Genomic DNA, 27,230 nt, shown 5'->3' on the forward strand with positions numbered 1-27,230 from the left:
TGCCAAGCAACAAGTAACCAGGAATGCTGTAAATCTATAATGAATATGCTACGTTCTTGCTCATATACCAGAGGGCAGCAATAATGATGATGATAATTATTATGACTAACATTTCACTAACTTGAAAAGTATTTTACAAACATTGCAAAGCAATTTATAATATATATATATAATGTTTGTGTTTATTATCTAAATATAAAACATAACAAAATGTGTTAAGAGAATGTTGTTTAGGTTGTAAAGTCAAGAACTCAAAAGTTAGGAAGTACTAGATGTGTGGTTGTCTGCATCCCCCAACCTTGTGTGTCTGTTCTATGCACTGACTGAGGTGAGGGTCTTGTGGAAAAATAGTATTTTATTATGTGCTTAAATAGTTATAATGCATACACACAAAGGGGCAGGATTAAGTTTGCATGGGCAACCATAAATCTGGCATTCCCTAACTTTTGAATACTTGGCTTTGCAATTAAACAACATTCTTTCGATGTACTTTTTGTGTATAATTTCTTAGGGTTTTTTTAAGGGGAAAATCAAATTCTGTTATGTGCAGGTTTACAGGGGAAGGTGAGCCTGCCCTTTTCACTCCCTTTACAGCTGCACTGGCAGTTCCCTGGTGTTCCCAATGCAGTGCCTACTGCTGCTGCTGCTTTGACAGTGATGTGAGCCCAGCCTTGGAATGGTCAGTGATTTTGGCAGGCTCCCAACATTTCCATAAGAAAAGCAAGTGGGAGAAGAGAAATGGTGATTATTCAGTATCTTAATGTTAGAATCAAACTGAATGGAATTTTGAGACAAAAAAATAAACATAAAAATCTGTAGCTTGAAAGGATTCCCCTTGCTGCATATCAAAGGCCTGCTGCAAATGATGGTGACATGAGAGTTTTGCAACAGCAACAACAAAAAAAGTAGCAAGAATCATAGAATCGTAGGACTGGAAGGGACCTCGAGAGATCATCTAATCCAGTCCCCTGCACCCAAGGCAGAACTAAGTATTATCTAGACCATCCCTGACAGGTGTTTGTCCAACCTGCTCTTAAAAATCGCCAATGACAGAGATTCCACAGTCACCCTAGGCAATTTATTCCAGTGCTTAACCACTCTGACAGTTAGGTTTCAGAGTAGCAGCCGTGTTAGTCTGTATCCTCAAAAATAACAGGAGTACTTGTGGCACCTTAGAGACTAACAAATTTATTAGAGCATAAGCTTTCGTGGGCTACAACCCACTTCTTCGGATGCATATAGAGTGAAACATATATTGAGGAGATATATATACACACATACAGAGAGCATGAACAGGTGGGAGTTGTCTTACCAAGTCTGAGAGGCCAATTAAGTAAGAGGGGAAAAAAAAAAAAAAAAAACTTTTGAAGTGATAATCAAGATAGCCCAGTACAGACAGTTTGATAAGAAGCAAGTGTGAGAATACTTACAAGGGGAGATAGATTCAATGTTTGTAATGGCTCAGCCATTCCCAATCCCTATTGATTCAACTCAGGGCTAAATAGGGATTGGGAATGGCTGAGCCATTACAAACATTGAATCTATCTCCCCTTGTAAGTATTCTCACACTTGCTTCTTATCAAACTGTCTGTACTGGGCTATCTTGATTATCACTTCAAAAGTTTTTTTTTTTTTTTTTTTCCCTCTTACTTAATTGGCCTCTCAGACTTGGTAAGACAACTCCCACCTGTTCATGCTCTCTGTATGTGTGTATATATATCTCCTCAATATATGTTTCACTCTATATGCATCCGAAGAAGTGGGTTGTAGCCCACGAAAGCTTATGCTCTAATAAATTTGTTAGTCTCTAAGGTGCTACAAGTACTCCTGTTATTTCTGACAGTTAGGAAGCTTTTCCTAATGTACAACCTAAATCTCCTTTGCTGCAATTTAAGCCCATTGCTTCCTGTCCTATCCTCAGAGGTTAAGGAGAACAAATTTTCTCCCTCCTCCTTATAACAACCTTTTATGGACTTGTATGTATATCCTTTATTATGGAAAGTGTTACACCACTTCATGCAGCCCTGACTGTACATGCTCAGGGTTTGTGTGTCTTCTTCTTCATACAGAGAAGAGTTGATAACTGATGTGACCACCAGGGAAAGCTCAGAAGAATTATCATGAGCTGAAGCTTCAAGGGGAGGTTTCAGTCCCTGTATCTATGGGTCTCAATCAAAACCTGATGGGGACTGAAATGTAGGGCAGAGTGGCATTTGAAAATGTGGACTGTTCAAATCAAATTGGCTCTGAGCGACACACAGGCTGGTGCAACCCGGATTCCCAAGGGAGAGGAAAAGTCCAGAGGAGTGTGAGTGCACCGTAGAGGTGGGCTCATCCCCACGCAAGCTAGGCTCCGGTTGCACAGACCCCCAGGAGTCAGGACAGGGTTGCTGGGGGACAAGCACTCATGCAAGTGCTTCCAAAGGCGGAAGTGGGGGAATGTGGTGGGCTGAAGAAGAGGGGCGGGGAGTTGAACATGGAGAGGAGGCAGAGGGCAACAGGCCCCGTGCTAAGGTTACCAGATGTCCCAATTGTATATGGACAGTCCCGATTTTTTGGTCTTTTTCTTATATAGGGTCCTATTACCCCCCACCTTCTGTCTTGATTTTTCACATTTGCTGTCTGGTCACCCAAGCCCCTGCTTGGGGGAGGTGGGGAGATAGGGTGACCAGATGTCCCATTTTTAAAGGGACAGTCCCGTTTTTTGGGACTTTTTCTTATATAGGCGCCTATTACCCCCACCCCCTCCCTTTTTTTCCACAGTTGCTATCTGGTAACCCTATGGGGGGAGCACTAGTCACTAGCGCCCTGTTTCCCTGGGCTCGGGGCTTTCCCCTCCGGCTCTGCGAGGAGGGGACGCTAGGACCCTGCCCGAGACGGCAGCTGGGAATCCCCCACGCCCGGGGGGTAGGTAGAGGCTGCAGGCGGCTCAGCAAAGAGCGGCAGCTCCAGCCGCGCGGCAGAGAGCCGGCGGGCAAGGCAGAGCGAGGGGGATCGGAGCCCGGCCCCAGCCGCAGCGCCTCCGCCCCGGGACGGCGCTGGCCACCCCGCCCGGCCAGGGAGCTCAGAGCTGGTAAAGTTCGCCCGGTCCCCGGGCAGTTCCCGGCCCGGCTCGGTCTCTCTCCGGCTTAGAACAAGAGGAGTTCAGGCAAAGGCGCGGCGGGCGCTGTGAATGCAGCGGAGCCGGCGCTGCGAAGCGATGGCAGGCGCGGAAAGTTTGGGCCAGCGGGACACCTGTCTGTGCCCCGGGTTTGCGGTCTCCTAGCCCAGAATCGCTGCTGCTGAGAGGGGTGTGCTGGGGTGTGGGTGCTGGGGTATGGGTGTGTGTTGGGATGTATGAGGGGGTGCTGTGTGTGGGTGCTGGGGTATGGGTGTGTGTTGAGGGGGTGCTGGGATGTGTGTGTGTTGGGGCGTCTGGCTGTGTGCTGTAGTATGGGTGTGTGTTGGGATGTATGAGGGGGTGCTGTGTGTGTGTGTGCTGGGTATGTGTTGGGCTCTGAGGGGTTGCTGGGGTGTCCATATGTTGGGATGTATGAGGAGGTGCTGTGTGTGTGTTAAGGGGGTGCTGGGGGTGCTGTGTGTGTGTTGCGCTCTGTGAGGGGTTGCTGGGGTGTGTGTAAAAGGGGGTGCTGGGTGTCTGTATGTGTGTGCGTAAAAGGGGGTGTTGGGTGTCTGTATGTGTGTGCTGAGGCAGGGAGGACCAACCTTTAGATGTAAAACAAAACCCTGCCTAACTCTTGAGCAGCGCAATCAAAGGGCCTCCAGTGTTTTGGGGGAAGACGCCGGAGGTAACTGTGGGGAGGGTGATCTCCTGATGGGGAGTGCAAGGGAGAGACCAGGGCGGTTCCTTTGAACCAACTGACTTTCCCTGCCTTTCCTTGCTCAGGACCCCTGAAGTGCAGCCGGGGAGCTGGTGAGAGCATCTGGGGAGCCCGTGGGACCAGCAGGAGATCTCCCAAGCAAAGCCCCATGGAGAACGAGACCTTGGCCTTTGGACCCCCTCTGGGCAACAGCAGCGTCAACCAGACGCTAGGGAAGATGCCCCAGCACCCCATGGAGCTGCAGGTGGTGACCATCCTGCTGGTGCTGCTGATCTGCGGGGTGGGCATCGCAGGGAACATCATGGTGGTACTGGTGGTGCTGCGCACCAAACACATGGTGACCCCCACCAACTGCTACCTGGTGAGCCTGGCCGTGGCAGACCTGATCGTGCTGCTGGCGGCGGGCCTGCCCAACATATCAGAGGTGGTGGCCTCCTGGGTGTACGGCTATGCCGGCTGCCTGTGCATCACCTACCTGCAGTATCTGGGCATCAACATCTCAGCGTGCTCCATCACTGCCTTCACGGTGGAGCGCTACATCGCCATCTGCCACTCCATCAAAGCGCAGCTGCTCTGCACCGTGGCCCGAGCCAAGCGCATCATCGCTTGCGTCTGGCTCTTCACCTCCCTCTACTGCATGATGTGGTTCTTCCTGGTGGATACTGCCCAGGCTACCTTCTCAGACGGGGCACAGGTCAGCTGTGGCTACAGGGTCTCTAGGAACCTATACCTGCCCATCTACTTCCTGGACTTCACCATCTTCTATGTCATCCCGCTGGGGCTGGCCACCGTCCTGTACGGCCTCATTGCCCGCATCCTCTTCATGAGCCCTCTGCCTGCCACCCCCCAGGACCCCGGCAGGCTCAGCTCCATGCACCAGGGCAAGCCGCCCAGCTCCAGCTCCAGTTCCATGAAACTCTCCTGCCAGGGCAACAAGGGGGCTCTGAGCTCCAGGAAACAGGTACAGCCTGAAAGCCAGTCTGCTGCCCCCCTCCTGCTGCACCTGAGAGGGGGTGGCATTGGGAGGGTGGGGGGCATGAGACAGGTGGGGTGGGGCAGGGACTGGAGGCATGAGAGAAGTGGTGTTCCTGTGTTCCTAAAGAAGTGTTCACTCTCTGTCTCTCATGCGTTATAAAGGAAGACTCTGGGAATTGGTCTGAGTGGCATTTTTTTCTTGGTGTTTATAGATGGTTGGCATGGTGACATCCTGGAATGGGTATAGGCGAGTTAGTGCATTACCTTCGGTCCCCCGTTATGGTCAGGATGCATTAAAGGAACCCATCTGATGGCTGCTTAGAAAGTCATCATCTCTCTAAACAGACAAGCCTGTGGAGTTGTCTTACTCTGGGGGTTGGCAGCAAAGGCCTTCTCTGTGGGGCAAATTCTCTTAGAAGTGCGACTCTGATCCCTGACTTGACAGGGGCCCTGGAACGCCATCTATTCAGTTACACCTGATGGGTTCTTAGGGATCCTTTTCTCCTGAAACACCCCCCAAAGTTGGCAGGCTTCCCAACAGAGCCCAAAGGTTCTTGGATTTAAAGGAGTGATCGACCCCCTCACAGCAGACAGTGAGGTTGTGTGGGGGGAATGGGGCTGAACAGAGGAATAGTGCTATTGCCTTTATTGCTATTTCCGGGTTTTCTTTCCCTTCCCTGTGTAATGAAATCGTCAGGGGTAAGAGGAGAAAAGGAGTGAAAGCTGAGAAAAGGCTGAGTTCTTTTAAAACAGGGGTTCTCAAACTGGGGGTTGGGACCCCTCCGGGGGTCGCGAGGTTATTACATGGGGAGTCGCGAGCTGTCAGCCTCCACCCCAAAGTCCGCTTTGCATCCAGCATTTATAATGGTGTTAAATATATAAAAAAGTGTTTTTAATTTATAAAGGGGGTCACACTCATGCTTGCTATGTGAAAGGGGTCACCAGTACAAAAGTTTGAGAACCACTGTTTTAAAAGGCCCCTGACTACACAGGAGCATTGGTTTCCCACCGTCCCTGTCTCAGCGGAGAAGCGATTGCCTTGTGCTACAAGCACCACAAGAAAGGGAAGCATTCCGCAGGAATGGAGCAGTCCTGGTTGGAGGCAGTTATTGTTGCAGGCTAGCTACTAATTTGCTCCATGATTAGAAAGGTGGTCGATTGCCATAATGTGACCTGAGCTTCACTCCCAAACTGGAATCATGATTAATTAACCCTTCCAGTTTAAAATCGCCAAGGAAGAGGAGATCTGATGGGACACACCTCAGACAGGAGCGCCATTACCCAAACTCCCATCCCTTCCCTCTGAACTCCTTTCTGAGCCAATAGCATATGAATTAATTCTGGGGAGCAAACTCTCCTTGGGTAAAAAGAGGAGCTGTCCTCCAGCAGGGGGAGACGTTTCTCTTTTCTTTGCTGGTTAGTCCCTGTTTGGCTGGCTTGTTCCTGTTAGCATTCACCATTCTGTCTGGATGTGCTTTCATTCTCTGCCTAACCCACACTTTACCTGGACAATAACTATCTGAAACCTTATTATCCTCCTTCCCTTAGCGGACAATCACAGCGTCCGGATGTGGGACCTCTCCTTTTACACCTGCACTTTTACTTTATTGTGTATTACTCAACTTTTCCATGGTGCAGGGAGTCAGGACTGGATTGGAACAGGTGCCATTTCTAGAGCTGCTAAGCGAATCCAAGCAGGGAGTGAGTCACTACATCTCAGTGAGGAGACAATTTTGAAATACCAGGTGCAATAGCATAGAGCTCTGTACTTGGATTTCTTAAACTGTACGTGTGTGTGTGTGTGTGTGTGTTTCTAGTCTTTCTCCTTTAACTCTTGGTCTCTTCTCTTCCCATGGAAAGGGTTAGATCACATACTGAATCCTTGTAAAGTAACTGGGTGAAATGTTAGCATTTGAAATAAAGGAACTGGAGTGGTTTAGTCGTGTAAATAATAGGTAAATGAGGCTCTTTGGGATTATGCTTGATAATTTACAGCAGAAATGGACAGGCAGAGGATTCAGATGTGGATTTGGAGGCTGCAGTTTGCAAGGCCAGTTCTAGCCTGGTGTAAGTGGGTGCAACTCCCTTGACTTTAAGGGCTTAAACCAGGGCTGACTTTGGCCCTTAGAGTCTACAAATTGTAAGGGTCATATACTCTTGAGGCATGGATGCACTGATACTGATAAGTGCTGTGTAAAGGCTGGTTGGGAAATGGGACTCTCTTTTGGGGTCCCCTTTTTTCCATGGGGTCCCCTTTTTTCCATCAGAAAATTTCAAAATTTGATTTTTTTCCACCAGTTCTAGTGCTGTGTGTGTGGCACAGAGGGAAGGTACACAACCTGGCATGCTGCAGACAGCCTATTGTATCTTCAAAGCCCTGCGCTGACATTAACTAGTCCTCCCAGCACCCTTGTAAGTAAGAGGAATATGATCAACATTTCATGCCAGCTCAGCGTTTAAGGGTTTTCAGAACTGTGCATGTGCTTTTACATACCCAGGCTAAAACCCTTTTTGACTTCACTGGAGCCAAGATTTCACCCCTACTTTCCTGATTAAAATCACAGAAACTCCCCCCTCACTCATAGCCTGTTCTAATGGGCACTTAGACATCTATCCGCACACACTTACCACAATCACACACTCAGGGTACATTCACAAATACATACACCTCATTTTGAAAATCCCAGGCTAAGTGACTTACCTAAAGCCAGTCAGTGGTAGACGTAGGATTGTAACACAGGAGTTCCTGGCTTCCAGCCCCATGCTTTTTCCTCTAGACTACGCTGCCTTTGATAGTTTAGGATATGGCTCTTGGTTTGTAAGGCATCCAACCACATTGGAATTGTATTCTGGTGGTTGGAGAGTCCAGAAAATGTTCTTCAAAGAACAATTGCTACACAAGTTGCCCCTTTATGGGGTGCCTCCCCCGACTGATGTCCATCATTGCCTGAAGTAGGCTGTCTGCTCTTCAGCATGATTGCCTTGTCTTTTGTGGAGCTTTGCACAGCACCATATAACACTTTTCAACTCTCTTCAGCAACAATTGTCGACTCTGTTGGCCCAGCGAAGACTTGTTGATTCCGCTCTTGCAGACAAGCAGACGCAGGATACTTACCATAGGAACACTGTCTCTTTTCGGTCACACCAGAATGTGTTGTTTGTAAAGAGGCACAACCCATAACATTCTGGGACTTCTCAGCATGCAAGGGCTCTCTGGTTTGCCTCAGGTTTCTTATGGCCTTTCTGATCTGCTGCTGCCTGAGGGTCCCTAGATGAGGCTGAGATATGAACAATAATATAATATAATAGAATAATTAATATAATATTTCCACCTGTAGCTCTTAAAGCATTTTAAAAAGGTGGATCAGTATCATTATCCTCCGACACAAATGAGGAAACAGAGGCACAGAGAGATGAAGAGTAGGGCCCAAGGTCACATGGCAAGTCAGTGGCAGAAGCAGGAAAAGAACATGCATCTCCTGGTTCCTAGTCATAGAATATCAGGGTTGGAAGGGACCTCAGGAGGTCATCTAGTTCAACCCCCTGCTCATGTCTGGATTGCACTGCCTCCCTCGGGATCCATCTGAATTATGAAGCTGCATGGACTATCAAGTGAGCCAACGTGGAGGGACCCCAGAAAGCTTATGGTGGGAAATAAACTTTGGAAATATTGGTCTCTCTGTCTCCAGAGAGAGATGGGCTCCTGGGAGACAGTGAGCAGGAAGGTACCTTCCAAATGCAGCTCGGGCTTCACTGCCCTGTGACTGACAGCCAGAACGTCATGTTCAGGTTTACTGCATGGTCCAAAGATCACTTTAAAGGTCTTTCCTCATTCTTTGCCTCCCTAGAGGAAACCACTGTCAGCAGAGCTGGGGTAAGCATTGGAGGCAGTAGGATAACTGCCACAAAATGCAGTTGGGAAGGACCAAGTGGGAGAATACATGAGATCTGCAGCCATATTAGGGGGACATCAGCAAGAGGATAATAAGATGTGGGAAGGAGATAATAAGCTGTGATGTGTGTCCCTCTCAGGCACACACACAGCTCAAGTGCGTGCATCTCTCTGCAGTTCATTAGCTGCTGCAGCTGAAAATGTCTCTCTTCCTTTGGAATTTGTTAGTCTCTAAGGTGCCACAAGTACTCCTGTTATTTTTGCGGATACAGACTAACACGGCTGCTACTCTGAAACCTCTCTTCCTTTGCCGACTCTAGTTCCATTTTCAGAAAATTACAATTGTGAAAGAATTTGAAAACCTACTTTTTTCTTCTAACTTTTCTGTCATCGTCTTGTTAAATTTGACAGGGGCCATTGTCATATGTTAAAATCAAGGCTGCTGTGAAGGCTGGAGAGAACTATAGGGTCTCGCTTCTCCTCCCACTTCTTATGCTGTAAATTGGGAGCAGCTCCACAGAAGTCAAGCAGAATGAGAAGTTCTCAAATGGAATATCCAAGTCATTTATGCCAATGCCAAACTTTGTCTTAAATGTAGTCATGCTTCTTGCTCCCACTACTTTCCCCACATTAGATTCTTCCATTATCCAATGGGTCTCTGTAGTAGAAAACCTTCCCATTAATATTTAGCTGAGAGCCATCCAGTTTTTAACAGCAAATTGCTTAGAGCTTAATACATTTATTACAGTTCACGTAGAGCGGCGGAGAGGAGACAGAGACAGATGAGTTTATCAGGCCAGAGTCAGCAAGCTAAATATTGTTTTGTGGTATTATCCTCCAGCTTTTCTTTGCTTTTTTTTGTTTTTAATTTTTTTTGGATGCATGTGAGAGTCTCCAGTGGGTGTGAATCATTTACCTGGCAGAGAGTAAATTTATGTAATGCACACATACTATTGGGAGCCTCTCTCAGTGAAGACGACAGGATTATTAGCATGTTTGATTGCATCCAGCATAATATTTGGAATCATTACAGCTTCCCATTCAATGGGCTTTGGAGGATTTCAGAAGACAATGAGCTAACATGCATATTATTATTATTAGTAACATTTATATTGCAGTAGCATCTAGAGGCCCTAATCACGTTAGAACCCTACTGCGCTAGGTGATGTACACGCATCATAAATGACAGCCCTTTCCCTAAAGAGCGTATCATGTATTGTAAAGGTTACTGCCAAGTGGATGGGGAGAAGCTGTAGACACGATATGCCTTGTTTTTAGTAAGGACATTCTCAGAAGCAAACTAGGGAAATATGGTGTAGGTTATATTACGATAAGGTGGGTGTACAACTGGCTGAAAGACCATTCTCAAAGAGAAGTTATTAATGGTTCACAGTCCAACTGGGAGAACATATCAAGCGGGGTCACACAAGGGTCTGTCCTGGATGCGATACTATTCAATATTTTTATTAATGACTTGGATAATGGAGTGGAGAGTATGCTTTTAAAATTTGCGATGAGACCAAGCTAGGAGGGGTTGGAAACATTTTGGAGGACAGGATTAGAGTTCAAAACAACCTTGACAAATTAGAGAATTGTCTGAAATCAACAAGATGAAATTCAAAAAAGACAAATGCAAAGTACAACACTTAGGAAGGAAAAAAAATTGAATCTCAGCTATAAAATGGGGAACAATTGGCTAGCTGGTAGTACTGCTGAAAAGGATATGTGAGTTATAGTGGATCACAAATTGAATATGAGTCCACAGTGTGATGCAGTGCAAAAAAAGCTAATGTAATTCTGGGGCGTACTAACAGGAATGGCGTATATAAGACACAGGAGGTAATTGTTCTGCTCTGCTCAATACTGGTGAGGCCTCTGCTGGAGTACGGTGTCCAATTCTGGGTGCCACACTTTAGGAAAGATGGGGCATACTGGATATAGTTCAGCGGAGAGCAACAAAAATGATATCAGGTTTAGAAAACCTGATCTCTGAGGAAAGATTAAAAAAGCTGGGCATGTTTAGTCTTGAGAAAAGAAGACCGAGTAGGGACATCATAAGAGTCTTCAAATTTGTTAATGGCTGTTATAAAGAGGACAGTGATCAATTCTTCTCCATGTCCACTGAGGGTAGGACAAGAAGTAATGGGCTTAATCTGCAGCAAGGGAGATTTAGGTTAAATATTAGGAAAAACTTCCTATCTAGGTTATGGAATCTCCATCATTGGAAGCTTTTAAGAACAGGTTGGACAAACCCCTGCCAGGGATGGTCTAAGTTTCCTTGGTCCTGCCTCAGTGCAGGGGGCTGAACTAGATGACCTCTTAAAGTCCCTTCCAGCCCTATATTTCTGTGATGCTATAAATACCACCTAAAATAGCTTAGAGGAAAAATACTAACTGGGAAGACATGCCAGAAATCCCCATTTCAAGCTTCTGGATGTGAACTGTGTTCAATATACCTGAACCCCAAATATTTATGTGCTCTATATCACATTGACTAGGAGTTCCTGCCATCACACCAGCCTAGGTTGTGATCTTACAATTAAGTAGAGTCAGTACAAGGATGAGAGATTTCCATGGCTGACTCCAGTCCCTAGAAGAAGTGATGTTTGTAAGTAAACAGTAAAGCTAATACTCTACAGGTGCCCCAGTGGCAAAGCCTTCCTTATGGAAGAGACTACTGAGAAGATGGGCTGTGTAGCCCTGTAAGGGTGAAAAACATTCTGTGGGGAGGCCGTGGAAATGCCTCTTCTGTATCTGAAAGTTTGGTACAGGCAAGAATATATAACACAGCTGGCTCTGATTGTTCTGCTAATCTCTCTCTGTCCTGCATTGCATAAGGGCACATCTCAGGAGTGAGAAAGGATGCAGGTTTTGTGATAATTTATTTCCAGATGCTCGTTTGTGTAAAGGACACAATCAACCTCAGAATGTTTTCTGTGCCATTGTCTCACAGATGGTTCTGTTTATCATGGAAAAGGAGAGAGGACAGATATATGCAGGAGGCTCTGTGTCTGGAAACATTTTCTTATGCCATGGCTTGCAGAACATTGTATTTCACGTGGATTCCTGATGCACTTTGTTAGATGCGTCTTGCTGAGTCCAGACAAACAGCGTTTGGAAGGGGTCTGTTTAAAGAGACACTGATGGAGAGGAAGCAGGCTAGCTACACTATTAGCTCAGTTATCAAACAACTGTCTGACAAGTCTTCTAGTTAGGCACTACAGACTCATTAATGCCTGCTTCAGAAATGTATTAGTAACCACAGTCTTAAAGGTGAGACATAAAGCCAAAGCTTATGGTCATTAAAGATCCCCTTTCATCAGAATAAGGGTGCTAATCTGAATGTCATGGCTGAGTTTCCACTCTCTGCATTGCTCAGGCAATTTCAGCTGGATCCAGAATTCTTCTTCACTTCCTGATCCAAACATTTGTATTGTTGTGCACCGTTAAACAGTTGCTATGTTCCACCCCAAAGGTGGCTGCACTTCAATAGTAGGGTAAGCCCAATTTCTCTGAAAAAACCTTCACTGATTTTTAGGACTAAACTCAAATGGAATCATTAAGGTTTTGAGGTGATACTTTTGTTTTTTCTGCTTCCCAGATAGGGTCAGAATTATCAGAGGCAAGGCTATTCTCACAGTAGTTTCATGTGTGGACAGAAGTGCCCTCAAATCTCATGCAAAATCTTGTTCACCCAAGCTTGCCAACCTAGGTCTGCAGACCCACATGGTACAGAGAGTACTGAGACGTGCACACATTTCTGGAGACTTATCTGCACCAAACCTGAACTCAACAACTTTTGAGGTCCATTCAGCACTCAGAAAACGAGTCTCTAGCGTAAATACTCATCAACATTCCGAGTTCAATCAGTAGGATAAGAAATTATGCCTCTAGGCTTAATTGATATGCAACTTCCCACTTCATAGGAATATACATAGGAAATGCCATACTGGATCAGAGCAGTGGTCCACCTAGTCCAGTATCATGTCTTCAACAGTTGTTGGCACCCAAGCTTAAGAGGAAAGTGCAAGAAACCATACTATAGGCAGTCATGGAATAACTTCCTCCCAGGGGAAGTTTCTTCTTAACCTCCACTAGTTAGTTTTGCTTATGCCCTGAAGCATGTGTGTTTATAATCCTAATTCACTTAGGTCCTGATCCTGCACCACTGAAATGAATGGGAGTTTCATCATTAGCTTCAATGGGAAGAGGATCAGGTCCCCATAGCAGAAACAAAGTAATCAGTCTCCTGTCTGGAAGGCAATAATCTTTGTGGGGTACCAGGGAAGAGGCTGCCATGTAATTTGAATGTAAGTGCTGCTTAGTAGGTGTTTCACATTGTACTTACTGGTATTGAGACAGGTGATATGAGGTGAAATTAAATGAAAACATATGCTGCGATTCAAGGAAAAGCTGACTGCCCAAGTACCAGTTTTTCTTCTATAACAATAAAGGGATCAAAATTCCACTGCCTTTTTCCTACCTATTTGTATACTCCTCATCCAAAGATCTCAAAGTGCTCTACACCTACTTGAAATAAGTGTCACAAACCCACGTGATGTATGAAAGGATCATCACACCCATTTTATACATGGCTAATTTGAGTCACAGAGAAGCTTAAGTGGCTTGCCCAGTTTCACATACCGAGTGAAAGAAAGAGCCAGGAATAGAACCCAGGACTTCAACCCCCTGTCCCTTTACCCACTAGAGTCATTGTGAAGCGATTTAACTGTGTGCTGTTATCCTTAGCAGTAACTTATCTATGCACCAAAATCACGCCAGATAAATTACAGCTATTTTGATGCAGCTGCAGAAGGACTAAACAGAAAGAGTGCTCTGAGTACCATAAATCTGGGCTTTAGTAGTGCATCTAACAATGCCGTCTGAAAACTAACTGGATAAATTTGATCTAGATGCAAATTCCGTGAACTGGATTGAAGAACAGCTAATAGATCATTCATAAACTGTGGTGATTCATGATGCTCCATCTACTTGTGAGGAGATGAAGGTAGCTAGTTCATTGTTGGGGCCAGCTTTGTTTACACCTTGCTAAGTGATCTGGAGGAGGAAGGAGCACCTGACATTTGCAGGTGATATTGAGCAAGGAGATATTGAGCAAACAGAGTTCAGGTAGTATGGTGAAGGACAGCAGTATAAAACCCTGAGATACAGCAGAGAGAAGACACAGACAGAGCTCAAATTGGGGAAATGGATAGATAATGAATAACTAGGCTTCCATTTGGAAAAATGCAAAATATTAATAAGGAGACCCCTAATACAGAGGTAGTGGATGGAAGAGAGGAGCTTAAAGAAGAGCCAGGTGTAGCACTGGGTGATAACTGGTTCCCTGCAATGGGATCTGGTTGCTAAGCCAGTGCATATAGAGTTGTCTAAGCAGAGGCATCAAATTGTGTGACAGAGGGGGAACAGCAGTGCTGCCAATGCGTGCAATTTTATTGCAAGTCTCGTGATATTTGATGTTTTTCATAAGGCCTCAGCTCTTACAATCAGGTGATTATGTGAGAATCTTAGTTTACCCTTCTAAAAAATTAGTTTCTAGCCCTCATGGTTGTGGAGAAAAGTCTGAAAATGTGAAACAACTGCATCCTAAAGGCTCAGACACCCGAAGGCAAATAACCTCCCTTCCCCCCAAAATATATTACTTTTTAAAATTTCATGACTTTTAAACTAACCTTGATGCTATTTCAGAGCCCGACGTGATTTTTGAACGATTGGCATTGGCAATGCTGTAACAGTCCCTCTTTGAGCAGGGCGGGTGGGGCTGCATTTGCAGCTCAGTCTTGCTTCTAATTGAAATCAGAGACAAAATTCCCACTGATTTCAATGATCAGGATCAAGCCCTTGGAATCACTTGGATAGTTTGGGGCATCTGACTGTGGAAAAGACAGCAACTGGAAAAGGTCCAGAGAAGGGCAACAAAGATAATGAAGGAACTGAAGGGAAGAACCTCCTACGAGGAAAAGTGAGGCGAGGCGCCTATGCAGAGCTTGGTGAAAAGTTGGCTGAGGCAATAGGGATATTTTCGTGTCTCTTGCTCTTTACACAAAAAACATAATATGAAGGAACTACATGGAGAGAAGGATGATCCAGTGGTTAGGGCCCTAGACTACGACTTAGGAGACCGAGGGTCAAGTTCCTGCTCTGCCACAGACTTTCTGTGTGAGCCGGGGCAAGTCACTTAGCTTCTCTGTGCCTCATTTCCCCATCTGTACAATGGGGATAACAGCACTGCCCTGCATCAAAGGGGTGTTGTGAGGCTAAAATACATTAGATTGTGAGGTGTTCAGATATTACAGTAGTGGGGGCTAGATAGGTGTCTAAGATAGGTAGAAATAACCATGGTTACAACATGCAAGTCTCAACACAGTGCTGTTCTGGTGGCTTCTCAAAGCAGACATTGGTGAGGGCCACAAGAAGGCCCTCAAACTACTTAAAGGGATACTAGCCTATTCCGATATGCTACGAGGCGCTTACATTGTTGTGGGGGGTCTCTCTTAATTTCTCTCCAGCCTCCAAATCTGACTTGTAATTGTGCACTTCCTTAAAAGAAATTATGTGCCTTCTCCCGGCCTTACAGGTGCGGCCTCCCTCATGCTTAACTCATAACAGGCTGCTAACGAAGGAGTTCAGGTTAGACTGAATCTGAAGATAATTATTCTTAAAGGAGGGGAGGAACTGCTGGGGGGGGAGAGGGGAGAGGTGGGGAACAAGGGAATAACAAGAAATGGGGGCATGAAACGGTATAAAAGAAAATGCAAGCTCGACTGCAAGAACAGGTAGTTGCATTGGTCTGTGGGAAACTCTCCCAAGGAACATTACTGAAGCTCCCACTACTGAAGTTCTTCAAACTGAGGTTGGATTTGCCCCTTAGGGTAGTGCAGTAATGGCTGATCTTGCCCATGGCAAGGAGATGGACTCCACCCAACAGGTCTGTTCCATCCCTAATAATTGTGCTGCCATCAAGTAGTGACTGCACTAGCATGACATGGCATCTAGCCTTGGCTTAGCCTCAGGAACCCAGTCTCCAGGCCCCTTTTCTATGGAATAGGTTGAATCACTAGCCCTGAGATATGTCAGGTGACATTCCATCTCTTTCCAACCACAAGACAACCCAGATGGCTTTAGGAACTTGCGTCTCTTGAATAGCACCATAGAATGCTGCTTCACAAGTGATACTGGTTCCAAACCTGTGAAAGGCTCATTTGCTTATGAATCATTTGTTGTTGGTGTGGATTATTTGCCTTCTGCCATTCAGAAGCCTGACAGCTTTTTGAAAATGTCACAGAAAATATTCCTGGTGGCCTTCAGAAAGCTACCTTGTCATTTGTGTCAGAAACTTTGAATAGCACCAGATGCTGCTATTATAATAAAAGACATGGGGAGAGGTGTCTTATCTGAAATGGTAAATACTAGGATTAAATAAAACAGTAGACATGCTAATGATGAGACTTCTCTGCTTCAGTACTGGAGCTTGTTTAAAAGCACAATTGCCAAGTAGGTACAAACACAAGGGAGGCAACTAGAAATCAGCAGATTTTCAAATACAAATGTGCTTCTGCAGGTGGTGCTAACATAGCAATAAATATTATGATATCTGTTATCTCCTACTGTTCACAGGTATGCTAGGCATCTCACAGGAAACAAATAGAAGGCAGATCCCTGCTCTGAGGAGCTTACTTTCTAAGACCTGGATCCTGCAAACACTCATGGATGTTTGAATTAAAGAACATAAGAATGGCCATACTGGGTCATACCAAAGGTCCATCTAGCCCAGTATCCTGTTTTCTGACAGCAGCCAATGCCAGGTGCCCCAGAGGGAATGAACATAACAGGCAATCACCAAGTGATCCATCCCCTGCTGCCCACTCCCAGCCTCTAGCAAACAGAGGCTAGGGACACCATCCCTGCCCATCTTGGCTAATAGCCATTGATGGACCTATCCTCCATGAACGTATCTATTTATGGGCCTACTCGTGTGTGTAAGCATTGGCAGGATTAGGGCCTATGTGACTACCATGACAGACAGGAGCAGATACAACATGCCCCAACTATTTGATCTTGCAGCAGTCCAGTGGATGGAAACTGAACAAGCTAGACAGATTCAGACCAGAAATAAGATACATCTTTTCATCAGAGATCTGGCAGTAAATACAAAATCACTGCTCTAAAACTTTCAGATGACACAAAGATATGCATAGTAGTAAAGGATGAGGACAAGGCAGTCATACAGAGCAATCTGGATCACATGTTAACCTGGGCCCATTCAAACAAAATGTGTTTTAATACAGCCCAATGCAGTTATACATGTAGGAACAAGGAATGCAGGCCATACCTACAGAATGGGGGACTGTATGCTAGAAAGTAGTGACTCTGAGAAGGGCTTAGGGGGGATAGTGCACAAGCAACGTAGCATGAGCTCCCAGTGTGATGCTGTGGCCAAGAGTGCTCATGCGATCCTTGGATTCACAAACAGCAGGGTAGTGAACAGAAGCAGGGAGATGATTTTACCTCTATGTATGGCTCTGGTGAGACTGATTCTGGAATACTGCGGCCAGTTCTGGTGTCCGTATTTTAAAAAGGATGTTGAAAAAGTGGGGAGAGTGCAGAAAAGAGCCACAAAAATTATTTGGGGGCTGGAGAAAATGCTTGACAGTGAGGGACTTAAAGAGCTCAATTTGTTTAGCCTTTCAAAAAGAAGATTGAGCAGTGACTTGATTACAGTCTATACGTATCTTCACAGGGAGAAAATACCAGGTACTAAAGATAAAACCAGACAAAATCAAATTAGAAATTAGGCACAAGTTTTTAACAGTGATAGTGATTAACCATTGGAACAAACTACCAAAAGAAGTGGTGAATTCTCCATCTCTTGATGTCTTCAAGTCAGGACTGGATGCTTTTCTGGGAGATATGCTCCAGCAAAACACAAGTAATGCGTTAGTCAAACAAGTTATTGGGCTCCATACAGCAGTTATGGGGTGAAATTTAATGGCCTGTGATGTACAGACGGTCATACTAGATGATCTAATGGTCTTGTCTGCCCTTATCGCTATGAATCTATGAATTATGAATAGTGGAGTTAAAAAACCATTTGGAGCATACTTAGGGAAACTTGAAATCTTTAAATCAAGACTGGATATCTTTCTGAAAGAGATGTAGCTCATACAGAAATTTTGGGCTTGATGCAGAAATTATAGGGTGAGATCCCCTGGCCACCTTTAAACAGGAGGTCAGATAAAATGATCATAATGATCCCTTCTGGCTTTAAAATCTATGAAACCTGGGAGGGGAGGGGCAAGGGAGGATATGTGTTACAGCTAGTTTAGGCTGCACATGTCTGAGTGGTTCAAGTGGTGCAATTGGTTAGTTTTTCAAATGTAATGTGTGAACAAGCTCATTTGCCTAAGATGATCTGTGTGGAATCCACAGACACAGAACAGGGATTAGTGTGACTCTCATAAGGGAGGCTATTTTGCAAGGTTTATGTTGGAAACAATGTGCTTAGGGATAAATGCCTGATAAATTAAAATGTAACATGATTTTATCTGATAATAAATGACCACCAGTGGGCAGCAGAGATGTTCTTTAAGCCACTGTGGCCAGGACTAAGAGGCTAAAGGAATGACCACATGAAGCGGGGCTGAAGGTGTGTTGGAATGGTAGGACAAAAATAAGGCAGGGGAGAAGGTGTGGAAACTGGAGAACCGCAGCAGGGACTCAGAAGCAGTAGCCTAAGGTGAGACGGTAGCAGATGGAAGGGGTGATAGAAAGCATTACAGCCTAAGGAATTCACTGAGGCCAGATGTAAGAAGCGGGGATGGAGATACTGAGTGGGATTGCAAAACAGCAGCCATCTCCTAAATGACTAAACTGTAACTCCAGTAAGCTCTGTATGGTGGGAGCGGTGAACTCAGACCCCATGGAAATGCATTCACAGTGATGGAGGATGAAAGCCCCCCGAAAATGTATTGCAACACGAGGTGCCACTCTCATCATGAGGGTCTTGGCTTAGAGAGAAGTTGTTCTGTGGATTAAAACTGACTTCACGCCCAGAGCTTTCCAGGGTAGCTCATTCCGTCCCCCTTCCCACGGCACAGTCTTGAAAGAGATGCTTGTGGAGGTGGTTGTGCTCAGTACAGCAAACAGCTCTCATTGCTCCACGAAGTTAGAGTTAGCTGTTATGGCTTGTGTGTTTGTTTAACTGCTTTGAAAGGCTTCCCTTTGCTGAGTTTGGGCTTTATTGAGAGACTTGTGGGTTGGTTCCATTTGTGACTTTTCCGTGTGGAGCTGCCTGTAATGAAACTAGCGCGTCACACTGAGAAAAACCTTGTTAGGGGAACGGGGATGAAGACAGAGATGCAGAAGGCATTTATTGAGAGAGACTTCTGAGAAGAAAGCTGCGTCCCACACACAGGCAGTCCCACGCTCTGGCGTAATCATTAGCAGCCAGCATGGATTTACTACGAACAAATCATGCCAACCAACTAGATTTCCTTCTTTGATAGGATAACGGGTTTGGTGGATAGGGGGAACGCAGTGGACATAATATACCTGAACTTCAGCAAGGCTTTTGACACAGTCCCACATGGCATTCTGTTAAGTAAGCTAGAGAAATGTGGGCTTGGCAGAGCTACAATTAAATGAATACATAATTGGTTAAACAACTGCAAACAAAGAGAAACTATTAATGGAATGATGTCAGATTGGAGGGAGGTCTCATGTGGGGTTCCACAGGCATTCTGGGTCTGGCGTTGTTTAACATCTTTATTAATGACCTGGATGTCAGAATAGAGATCATACTGATCAGATTTGCAGATAAGATAAAGCGGGGCGGGGGGATTGCCAACACTTTGGAGCATAGAGCTAAAATTCAGAGGGATCTTGATAAACTGGAGAACTGGGCTATAGACAACAAAATGAGATTCAACAATATAAATGTAAGGTGCTACACTTAGGGAAGAAAAACCAAATGCACAAATACAGAATGGGGGACAATGCTTGGCAGCAGCATTGCTGAGAAGGATCTGGGAGTTGTGGTGGATCACAACCTCAATATGAGTCAGCAATGTGATGCTGTTGCAAAAAAAGCAAATGCAATTGTAGGTTGCATTAACAGAGGCATAGCATGCAAGTCATGGGAGGTGATAGTACCACTCTACTCAGCTGGAGTACTGTGCCCAATTTTGGTCACCAGTATATAGAAAAGATGTAGAAAAACTGGAAAAGATCCAGAGGCGATTGACAAAGATGATCAAAGGGATGGAATGCAAGCCATATGAGCAAAGGCTGGAGGAACTGGGTATGTTTAGTTTGGAAAAGAGATTAAGGGGGGACATTATAGTGGTCTTCAAATACTTGAGAGGCTGCCATAAAAAAGATGGAGAAAAGTTGTTCTCTCTTGCCACAGAGGGCAGGACAAGAGGCAATGGGTTCAAACTACAGCATAGCAGATTTAGATTAAATCTTAGGAAAAACTTCCTAACTATAAGAAAATTAGGACAATGGGACAGACCCCCAGGGAAGTTGTGGAAGCTCCTTCACTGGAGGCTTTCAAAAGGAGGCTGGATAGCTATCTGTCTTGGATGGTTAGACACAACAAATCCTGCAACCTGGCAGGGGGCTAGACTAGAAGATGACGCTTGCGGTCCCTTCTAGCCCTATGATCAGGGTCAGTAAGTTGAGCGCTTGGAGACAGCTATAAGTATTTGTTCCCATTTCTGAGACCCTTTACATTTCCCCTCAACACTTTTAAATGGCTTTGCATGCTCAATTATTTCACTAATGCAAAGTGTATGAAACCTGTAAGCCGCTGTAAGATAAACCACAGAGTGTGTCGGGGGGTGTCTATACTGGAATTAGACACCTGCAGCTGGCTGGCTCATGCCAGCTGACTCGGGCTCACGGGGCTCAGGCAAAGGGGCTGTTTAACTGTGGTGTAGGCATTCAGGCTTGGGCTGGAGCATGAGCTCTGGGTCCTAGAGTCCAGGCTCCAGCCCTGGACAAGGAGCTGATTCTGTAACTGAGATTCTTCCCCTCAGAGGCAGGGAGCTGACTTTCATCTGAATTTCTTCTGTTGAGCAGTTATAACTTACGCGATGAGCTATCGTTAAGAATGAGCAGGTGGGATCAGAAGGGTGACATGCAAACAAACCCTGAACTGTTCATTTCTCTCTCTCTCAGCTCTAGCTTTTAATTGCCCAGCATCTTTTATTCTTGAAATAATAAAACAAAACCCAAGATGCCAGCGAATGCCTAAGATCTGTGAGGGAAAGGCGCCTGGACAGAAATCTTTATCCACAAAGCTTAGTGCCTTTGGCTTTAGCCAGATGTCCAGTGGAGTGTCTGGGAGCCGAGCCGGTTGAATAAAAAAGGACCTAACTCATCAGACGTTTTATTTGATCTCTCCCTCTCTGTCTGCCCCTGACTCACTCTTCCCACTTGATCTGAGATCTGACACAATAATAGTTTTGCAAGACTTTTGAAGCTGCTGCTAGCCCAGCTCCCTAGAGACCCCTGCTGATCTCGCTGCCTGCACTGCCATGGCTCCCCAGCCTTCTCCTTCCAGGGCGGGGGCAAGCACCTTTGCTGGGGAAGAGGCTGTAACAAGGAACAGCTTTTATATCGAGATTCCTCAGTGTCCTTTAGCAGATACCAAAGCTGACTCCTCAAGGGGCTAATGTCCCCGCTTATGCTTTAGTTTCTTGCCTTTAAGCTGTGTGTGTTTTAAATATCATTTAGGGCCCTCAAGTGGGGATGAATCTTTACAAACATGCCTCCGGGGCCACATGTACACACCCACCCCACACAGCTGCTTGGGCTGGTTTTTCATTGAAATACAGGGAGGAGCCCTTAGAAGGCAAGAAAGCCTTCGAGGGTGCTGATGCCCCTTCTCACTTTGGCATGTCTTCTTGTACTTGGCAGGGTAGCTCCATTTACTACAGCCTTGCACTTTGTGGTCACTATAGGAACAGATTCTCGCTTCCCCTGTTAGGCTGGAAAAGCGGGTAACTTTGACGTCCTCTCTGATGATTCCACTGTTGTCTCCCCAGGCCCCCTCCCTCCTTTATTAGTAAGCAGTGAACTAGTGATTCTTTGTAATCTAATTTTTCCTCAGGAGGACGAGGGAGCAGCCTAAGTAACTGCTTTGCTTCTATGTGGATAGGCAGGAGACCAACATGGTTCTCTGTTACCCTGCACCTAATAGTCACCTAATGGCAGTGCAAAGCATTGCAAAATGCTACCAGATCAGAAGGGTAGCATCTGAGACCCGCTTTGCACTGGTGCAAATGACACAGCCTGTCCGTGAAGTGGGGAATCAGGCCCACAGTACCGGGCAGAGCTGCACATCCACCAAAACAGACAGGTGTTGTAACTGGAATCTCCAACAGCAAATGTCTGGTCCATAATGGAATAGAATTATTTTTAGCAACTGGAGATGGTTATATCTGGGATGCAACATGCTCAAAGTCACAGAGGACATTTGTCACTAAAACCATTCAGATAACCCTTGCTAGTCATGACATATTATTAATTGTATACCTAACCTTCATAAATTCTCTCTTGCTTAACAATTCTATTTAGATTCCCCATTTAACCACCGTACCCAACATGCAGTACTTACAGTACATCAATTATTTCATTAAAGTCAGAAAGAAAGGATGGTCACTCACTGTGTTCTGTAGTCACTCTTCACCAGGTCAGCATGAGGTAAGTCATTGCCTTGGGAGACCTGGAGTATCCAACAGAAGACGACAGCAAAAGATTCCTGTCAGTCATGCACTACTATGACATAGGACCTTTTCATTCTCAGTGATGCTGGAATGGAAGTGGGCTTGTGAGAGACCTGAAGGAAATGATATTGCAGTCAAAGGAGATATGTATTCCATTAGATGCAGCTTTGCTTAGGTCTCCATCTGTGAGATCGTGACCAGTACCAATTGACTAAGGACATTTACATCTTAGAGAATGTCTTTCAGAACTTCTGCCAGACTTATTGGGGGGTCTGGATGCAGTGTCCTATGATGAAAGACAGATCAGTGTGCTCAGTGTGTGGGAAAAGTCACACCAAAAATGATTTAATAAAGGTAACAAAATTCTTCTCAAGGTTAAATCAGCACTGGCTTTATGTGATGTGACAAAGGTAAAATTACTGGACTTGACCAAAAATTGAGGAAGGGTAGATTCAGGTTGGAGATCAGGAAGAGGTTTTTTGATCACAGAGTTATTGTGACATGGAATCAGGTACTATAGGAATGAGTTGAAGCTGTGAATGTTAAGTCAGGTAAAACTAGAGTGAATGAGTACTGGGGACTCCTAGCATGTCTATAAACACCTGCTGAAAAAGGAGTGTGTGTGGGGGGGTTGTTCTGGTAAAAAGGCAACTGGACCAGTGGTTCCTTCCATCCTAATTTCCTCCTGCTTGAGAAAAAAAGAAAAAAAGTCATTGTAGAGGTTTAAATGAAGCTCCGGTCCCCCAGCGGGAAGTGAAGTCCACCAGAGAGTTCAGCTAAACATGCCAGAGTTTATATTCGGAGTATGTAAATGAAAGGGATTATTGTATGCCATTCGGAATCTGATAACTCATCACCTTAGGAAGGAATGTCTGTGCTCAATGCCCAATCTGCCTAGGCTGGCTAGCAAAGGTTTCTGGGTCACACTCTCAGGCAGCTATTTTGCATAGGCTCAATCCAAAGCCCACTAAGCCAATGAAAAGTGTCCCATTAATTTCAGTAGTTTTTGGACTAAGCCCCAAATCTCTAATACTGAATTTTCTGCTTATCCCAGAGGACAGCCAGGGCCTTAATGGAGTTCCTGTTCAGACAGGACAAGGATGCTTGCAGCCTGCTTAGATCAAATGAATATACATCCAAGTCTGCTTTAACCACCCAGGAGACCAAGCTAAATAAATAGTTTAGTAGAGGTGAACTAAAGGTTGAATGAATTTGTGCTCAGGGTCACTTAAAACAGACACTTGGTTGCCTCTTGCTGTAGGTTTCAATTGATTGTTACAGCTTTATCCAAGGTGAACACATTCAAGTTCTCATACAGAATCAAATCTCAGCAGTACCAATACACAGCAAAAAGCAATCCTCTTTGCAAACTTGACAAACAGGTAAATGTGCAGTGACTCAGGGGGAAGTATTCAGACCTTACAGATGTACAGAGAGACGATTGCTAGACATTCTGGGTCAGATCCTTGGCATAGCTCCATTTACTTGGAGCAACACCACTTTACACCAGCTGAGGATCTGGCCCTCTCTCTTCCTAAAAGAATACAAGTGTCTTCTTGTGAGCTCTCCCTCTAGTCTGTGTCTCCCTACTGACTTTGTTCTGTGCACAAAACTGGCTGATTATCTGTGCTGCTTTTCCAGGTGGTGTGTTGCCTCCATCATGTTGAGCAGTTTCTCTCAGTTAATTGCTATAACAATATTTCTTATGTTCATATATAATTTTTTTTGTATCCATTACAAATCTTTAGCATCAGGTTCATCGCCTTCATTGTCATTATCAATAGCAACATCCCAGTTGGTACCTGCAAAGCTTAACCATCAAGGTTACCATCTTCATCATTTGGAATAGTGTAAAACCCATCCTCATCTTCGAGACCTCATACATCTTCCAGCTCCAGCTGTGGTAAATAGAAAATATTTTAGAAAAATGTCTTTCAATTATAGTGACCTTAACAGTTTTGTTGAATGTTATATTACTAACATATAACATCTGTATATAGTCACACTGATACAGTGCATTGTAAGTACCACATGTGGGGGGTTGGTAAGGAAATCTATCCTTTACTGTGCTGGTTTGACAGCTCTGGGGACTAAAATTCTCCCAACCTAGATCACTGATAGCACAGATTACAGCAATGTGGGACTCCATCATACTGCCCCCTGAATGTGCCTCAGCATTGACATGAATACACACCCTTTATTGAGCAGAAGATGGTTCAATCTCCATGGCCCAGTCATTCCTAATCCTTTTAGCTGAGACAGTGGTACCAGTTATGACAGTTGGTTATAACTGGAACTGGATGGACCCCAATGGATTTCCTGTGGGACACCAAGCCAACCGTCAGACTATAATGACTGCTGGTCACTACCAACTTATTTCTGAGTATTTCTAAAAATTGCTCATTAGCATGGCATTTGGTGCTAGATGGGATAGATTGGAACCAGAAATCTATGAGACTCTATTATCCCCTGAGCCATCCTATTCCTTGTGAGTAAGGATTTCCATGGTAGAACTGTGTCAGATATGGGTAACTTCACACATACTGCAATCCTTCACATGTATTGCGCAGAAGGAGTAAGACATAATAACTGGTCCATTGGGTTCTTAGCTGTGATACAGTAACTCATAGCATCATCACACTCTCTCATGCTGGGACGTGTCCCTGTGTCACCACTGTACTGTACTCTGGCTTTCAGGCTTGGTAGTGATCCCTTTCTTGTCCCAGGCTTTACAATGCGACATGTCACCATTCTCAGCTCCCACAGAGAGCATTCTAGGGTATGGTACCCTGTAACCAACTGAAAACCATACTTCAAGAGAACCGGGGGTCCAGACCTTGACAAAAATGTCTATCTTCCTGCAGAAAAGCATAATTACTGAACTACCCCCTTTTGGGCATTTAGGGGTGCCTATCCTCTTAATATGCATGTCATACTCCCACTAACATATATAAGGCATTCTGAAGAGCATGTGTATTCAATAAATATGTGCTGAAAGGAATATAATCACTCATAGAAATGGCTGTTTGCAACTGCCTGATTCGGATTATTGTAGAACATCAATATAAGAGAAATGCATTTTTTTTTAAAATTCTGGAGTGCAGCAGAGAGGAACTGCAGCTCATTTCTGAAGTCTCATCACGTCCTTTTTCCTAATGTACCAATATAGAACTTTGCAGATGCTTCAGATTTTAACGATATTCACTAACTACTCTGTGCAAAAAAATTGCTCTTGGAACAGATCTGGAATTCATGCTGGAGTCTGGGTGCTCTAATACCAGTTACTGGCAGAATCACTTGCCTCTGAAATGTTTAAATTGAGCGGAAAGTCAACAGAGTCCAAAAGAATCATTTAAATATCTGAGAAGTAATTTTAATGCTTCCTGCACCAAATGCTGCTTGGGATTCTGCCCTAGCATACAGGATAGTTTTCCCCTTGATTTTTTTTGTTGTCCCAAGCAATTTTCAAAATTGCATCCAGTCAGAAATTCTGACCTCTTCAGTCCTTTCTATCCAGCTCATCTCCCAGCCAATGAATGATTGTTCCCAATGGGGTTTTAAGTGTCTTGAATGATGATGGGAGACCTGTTATTTAAGTGTGTTATTTATATAAAATGTGCTCACAGGAGTGAAATTGGCCCCTCCAGAGGGGTTGCCAAGATCTATGCCCCGCTTAGCCTTATTTTGAAGCCTTAAATGGGACTTAAGTGATGCACAGACCCTGAGCTGGCCCTCTGCAGTTTCAAAAGTGGTAAGGTCCTGTTGGAAGAGGTGTAACATCAGCTATTTATTTTTTGTCCCTCACAACTCAACAGGTGACCAAGATGTTGGCTGTGGTGGTGATCCTCTTTGCCCTGCTGTGGATGCCGTATCGCACATTGGTGGTGGTGAATTCCTTCCTGGACCCTCCTTACCTCAACATCTGGTTCCTCCTCTTCTGTAGGATGTGCATTTACCTGAATAGCGCCATCAACCCCATCATTTACAACCTGATGTCTCAGAAATTTAGAGCAGCCTTCAAAAAATTATGCAAATGTGAACAGAAAAGGACTGAGAACCCCACCCAATACAATGTTCCGGTGTACTATAGCGTCATGAAGGACTATTCCCATGAGGACTCCGATCATGACGTCACAGAACAAGAAGATCTAAATGGTTTCCCCGCAACAGTGAAGAAAAGTAAACTTTATAGATAAACGTGGTGACCATGAAACAACATAGACTTTGAGAAGTACTTGGTTGTATTTTACACTGTCTGGAATGTCCTATTGAAAATTGTTTCTGCCATATGCGGAGAGCACACAACAAGATTAATTTAAGAGCTCTCTAGGGCATTTAACAAAATAGATTCCTAGAGGGCAAATTAATTTGCTTTTCCTGAATACTAATTTATTCACAATCAGTATTGTGTGTTAGACTTTTGACAGCATTTTGCATGGTCTGTAGCTAATGTGGTGGTGCAATTACATTTCCTGTTATGCACAAATATTTTTATTTGTTGGGCCTAGTCAGGGCTTACATAGGAAACCTAAGAAAATCCAGGTGCTGAAGGTGGTTGTACAGGGTCTTCAGTAGGATATCTTTTCTCTGAACCAATGCCTCCCAAGCAGTAGTAAGGGGCACTGTGTTGCTGAAGTGTCATCTTTCTGGTGGGACATAGAACCGAGACCCAGGCCACTTGAAGTCATTAAATGAAGATCCCATAGGGCTTTCAATAATAGGAGAGGTGTCAGCTCCGTTGTCCTGGCCAAATTCCAATTTGGAAAATTTTATTCTTCCTACTTAAAGTCT

At 44.8% G+C, this 27,230-nt stretch overlaps 1 protein-coding gene across 1 annotated transcript; it reads left to right on the forward strand.

Moving 5' to 3' along the window:
• Positions 1-3,969: 3,969 nt before the first annotated feature.
• On the forward strand, positions 3,970-26,635 carry LOC135887138 (thyrotropin-releasing hormone receptor-like). The gene is made up of 2 exons (XM_065414917.1): positions 3,970-4,782; positions 26,255-26,635. Exons 1-2 carry the CDS (start codon positions 3,970-3,972, stop codon positions 26,633-26,635), a joined length of 1,194 nt encoding a protein of 397 aa, XP_065270989.1.
• The last annotated feature ends 595 nt before the right edge of the window (positions 26,636-27,230 follow it).

Source organism: Emys orbicularis, chromosome 12 (assembly GCF_028017835.1).
Source record: "Emys orbicularis isolate rEmyOrb1 chromosome 12, rEmyOrb1.hap1, whole genome shotgun sequence".
NCBI lineage: Eukaryota > Metazoa > Chordata > Testudines > Emydidae > Emys > Emys orbicularis.

What these genes read in the sequence shown, in the direction of transcription:
- LOC135887138 (XM_065414917.1), top strand. Translation starts at nt 3,970, where the DNA reads ATGGAGAACGAGACCTTGGCCTTTGGACCCCCTCTGGGCAACAGCAGC. An exon ending in CTCTGAGCTCCAGGAAACAG is followed by an intron (nt 4,783 to 26,254) that starts GTACAGCCTGAA and finishes ACAACTCAACAG; the next exon opens with GTGACCAAGATGTTGGCTGT.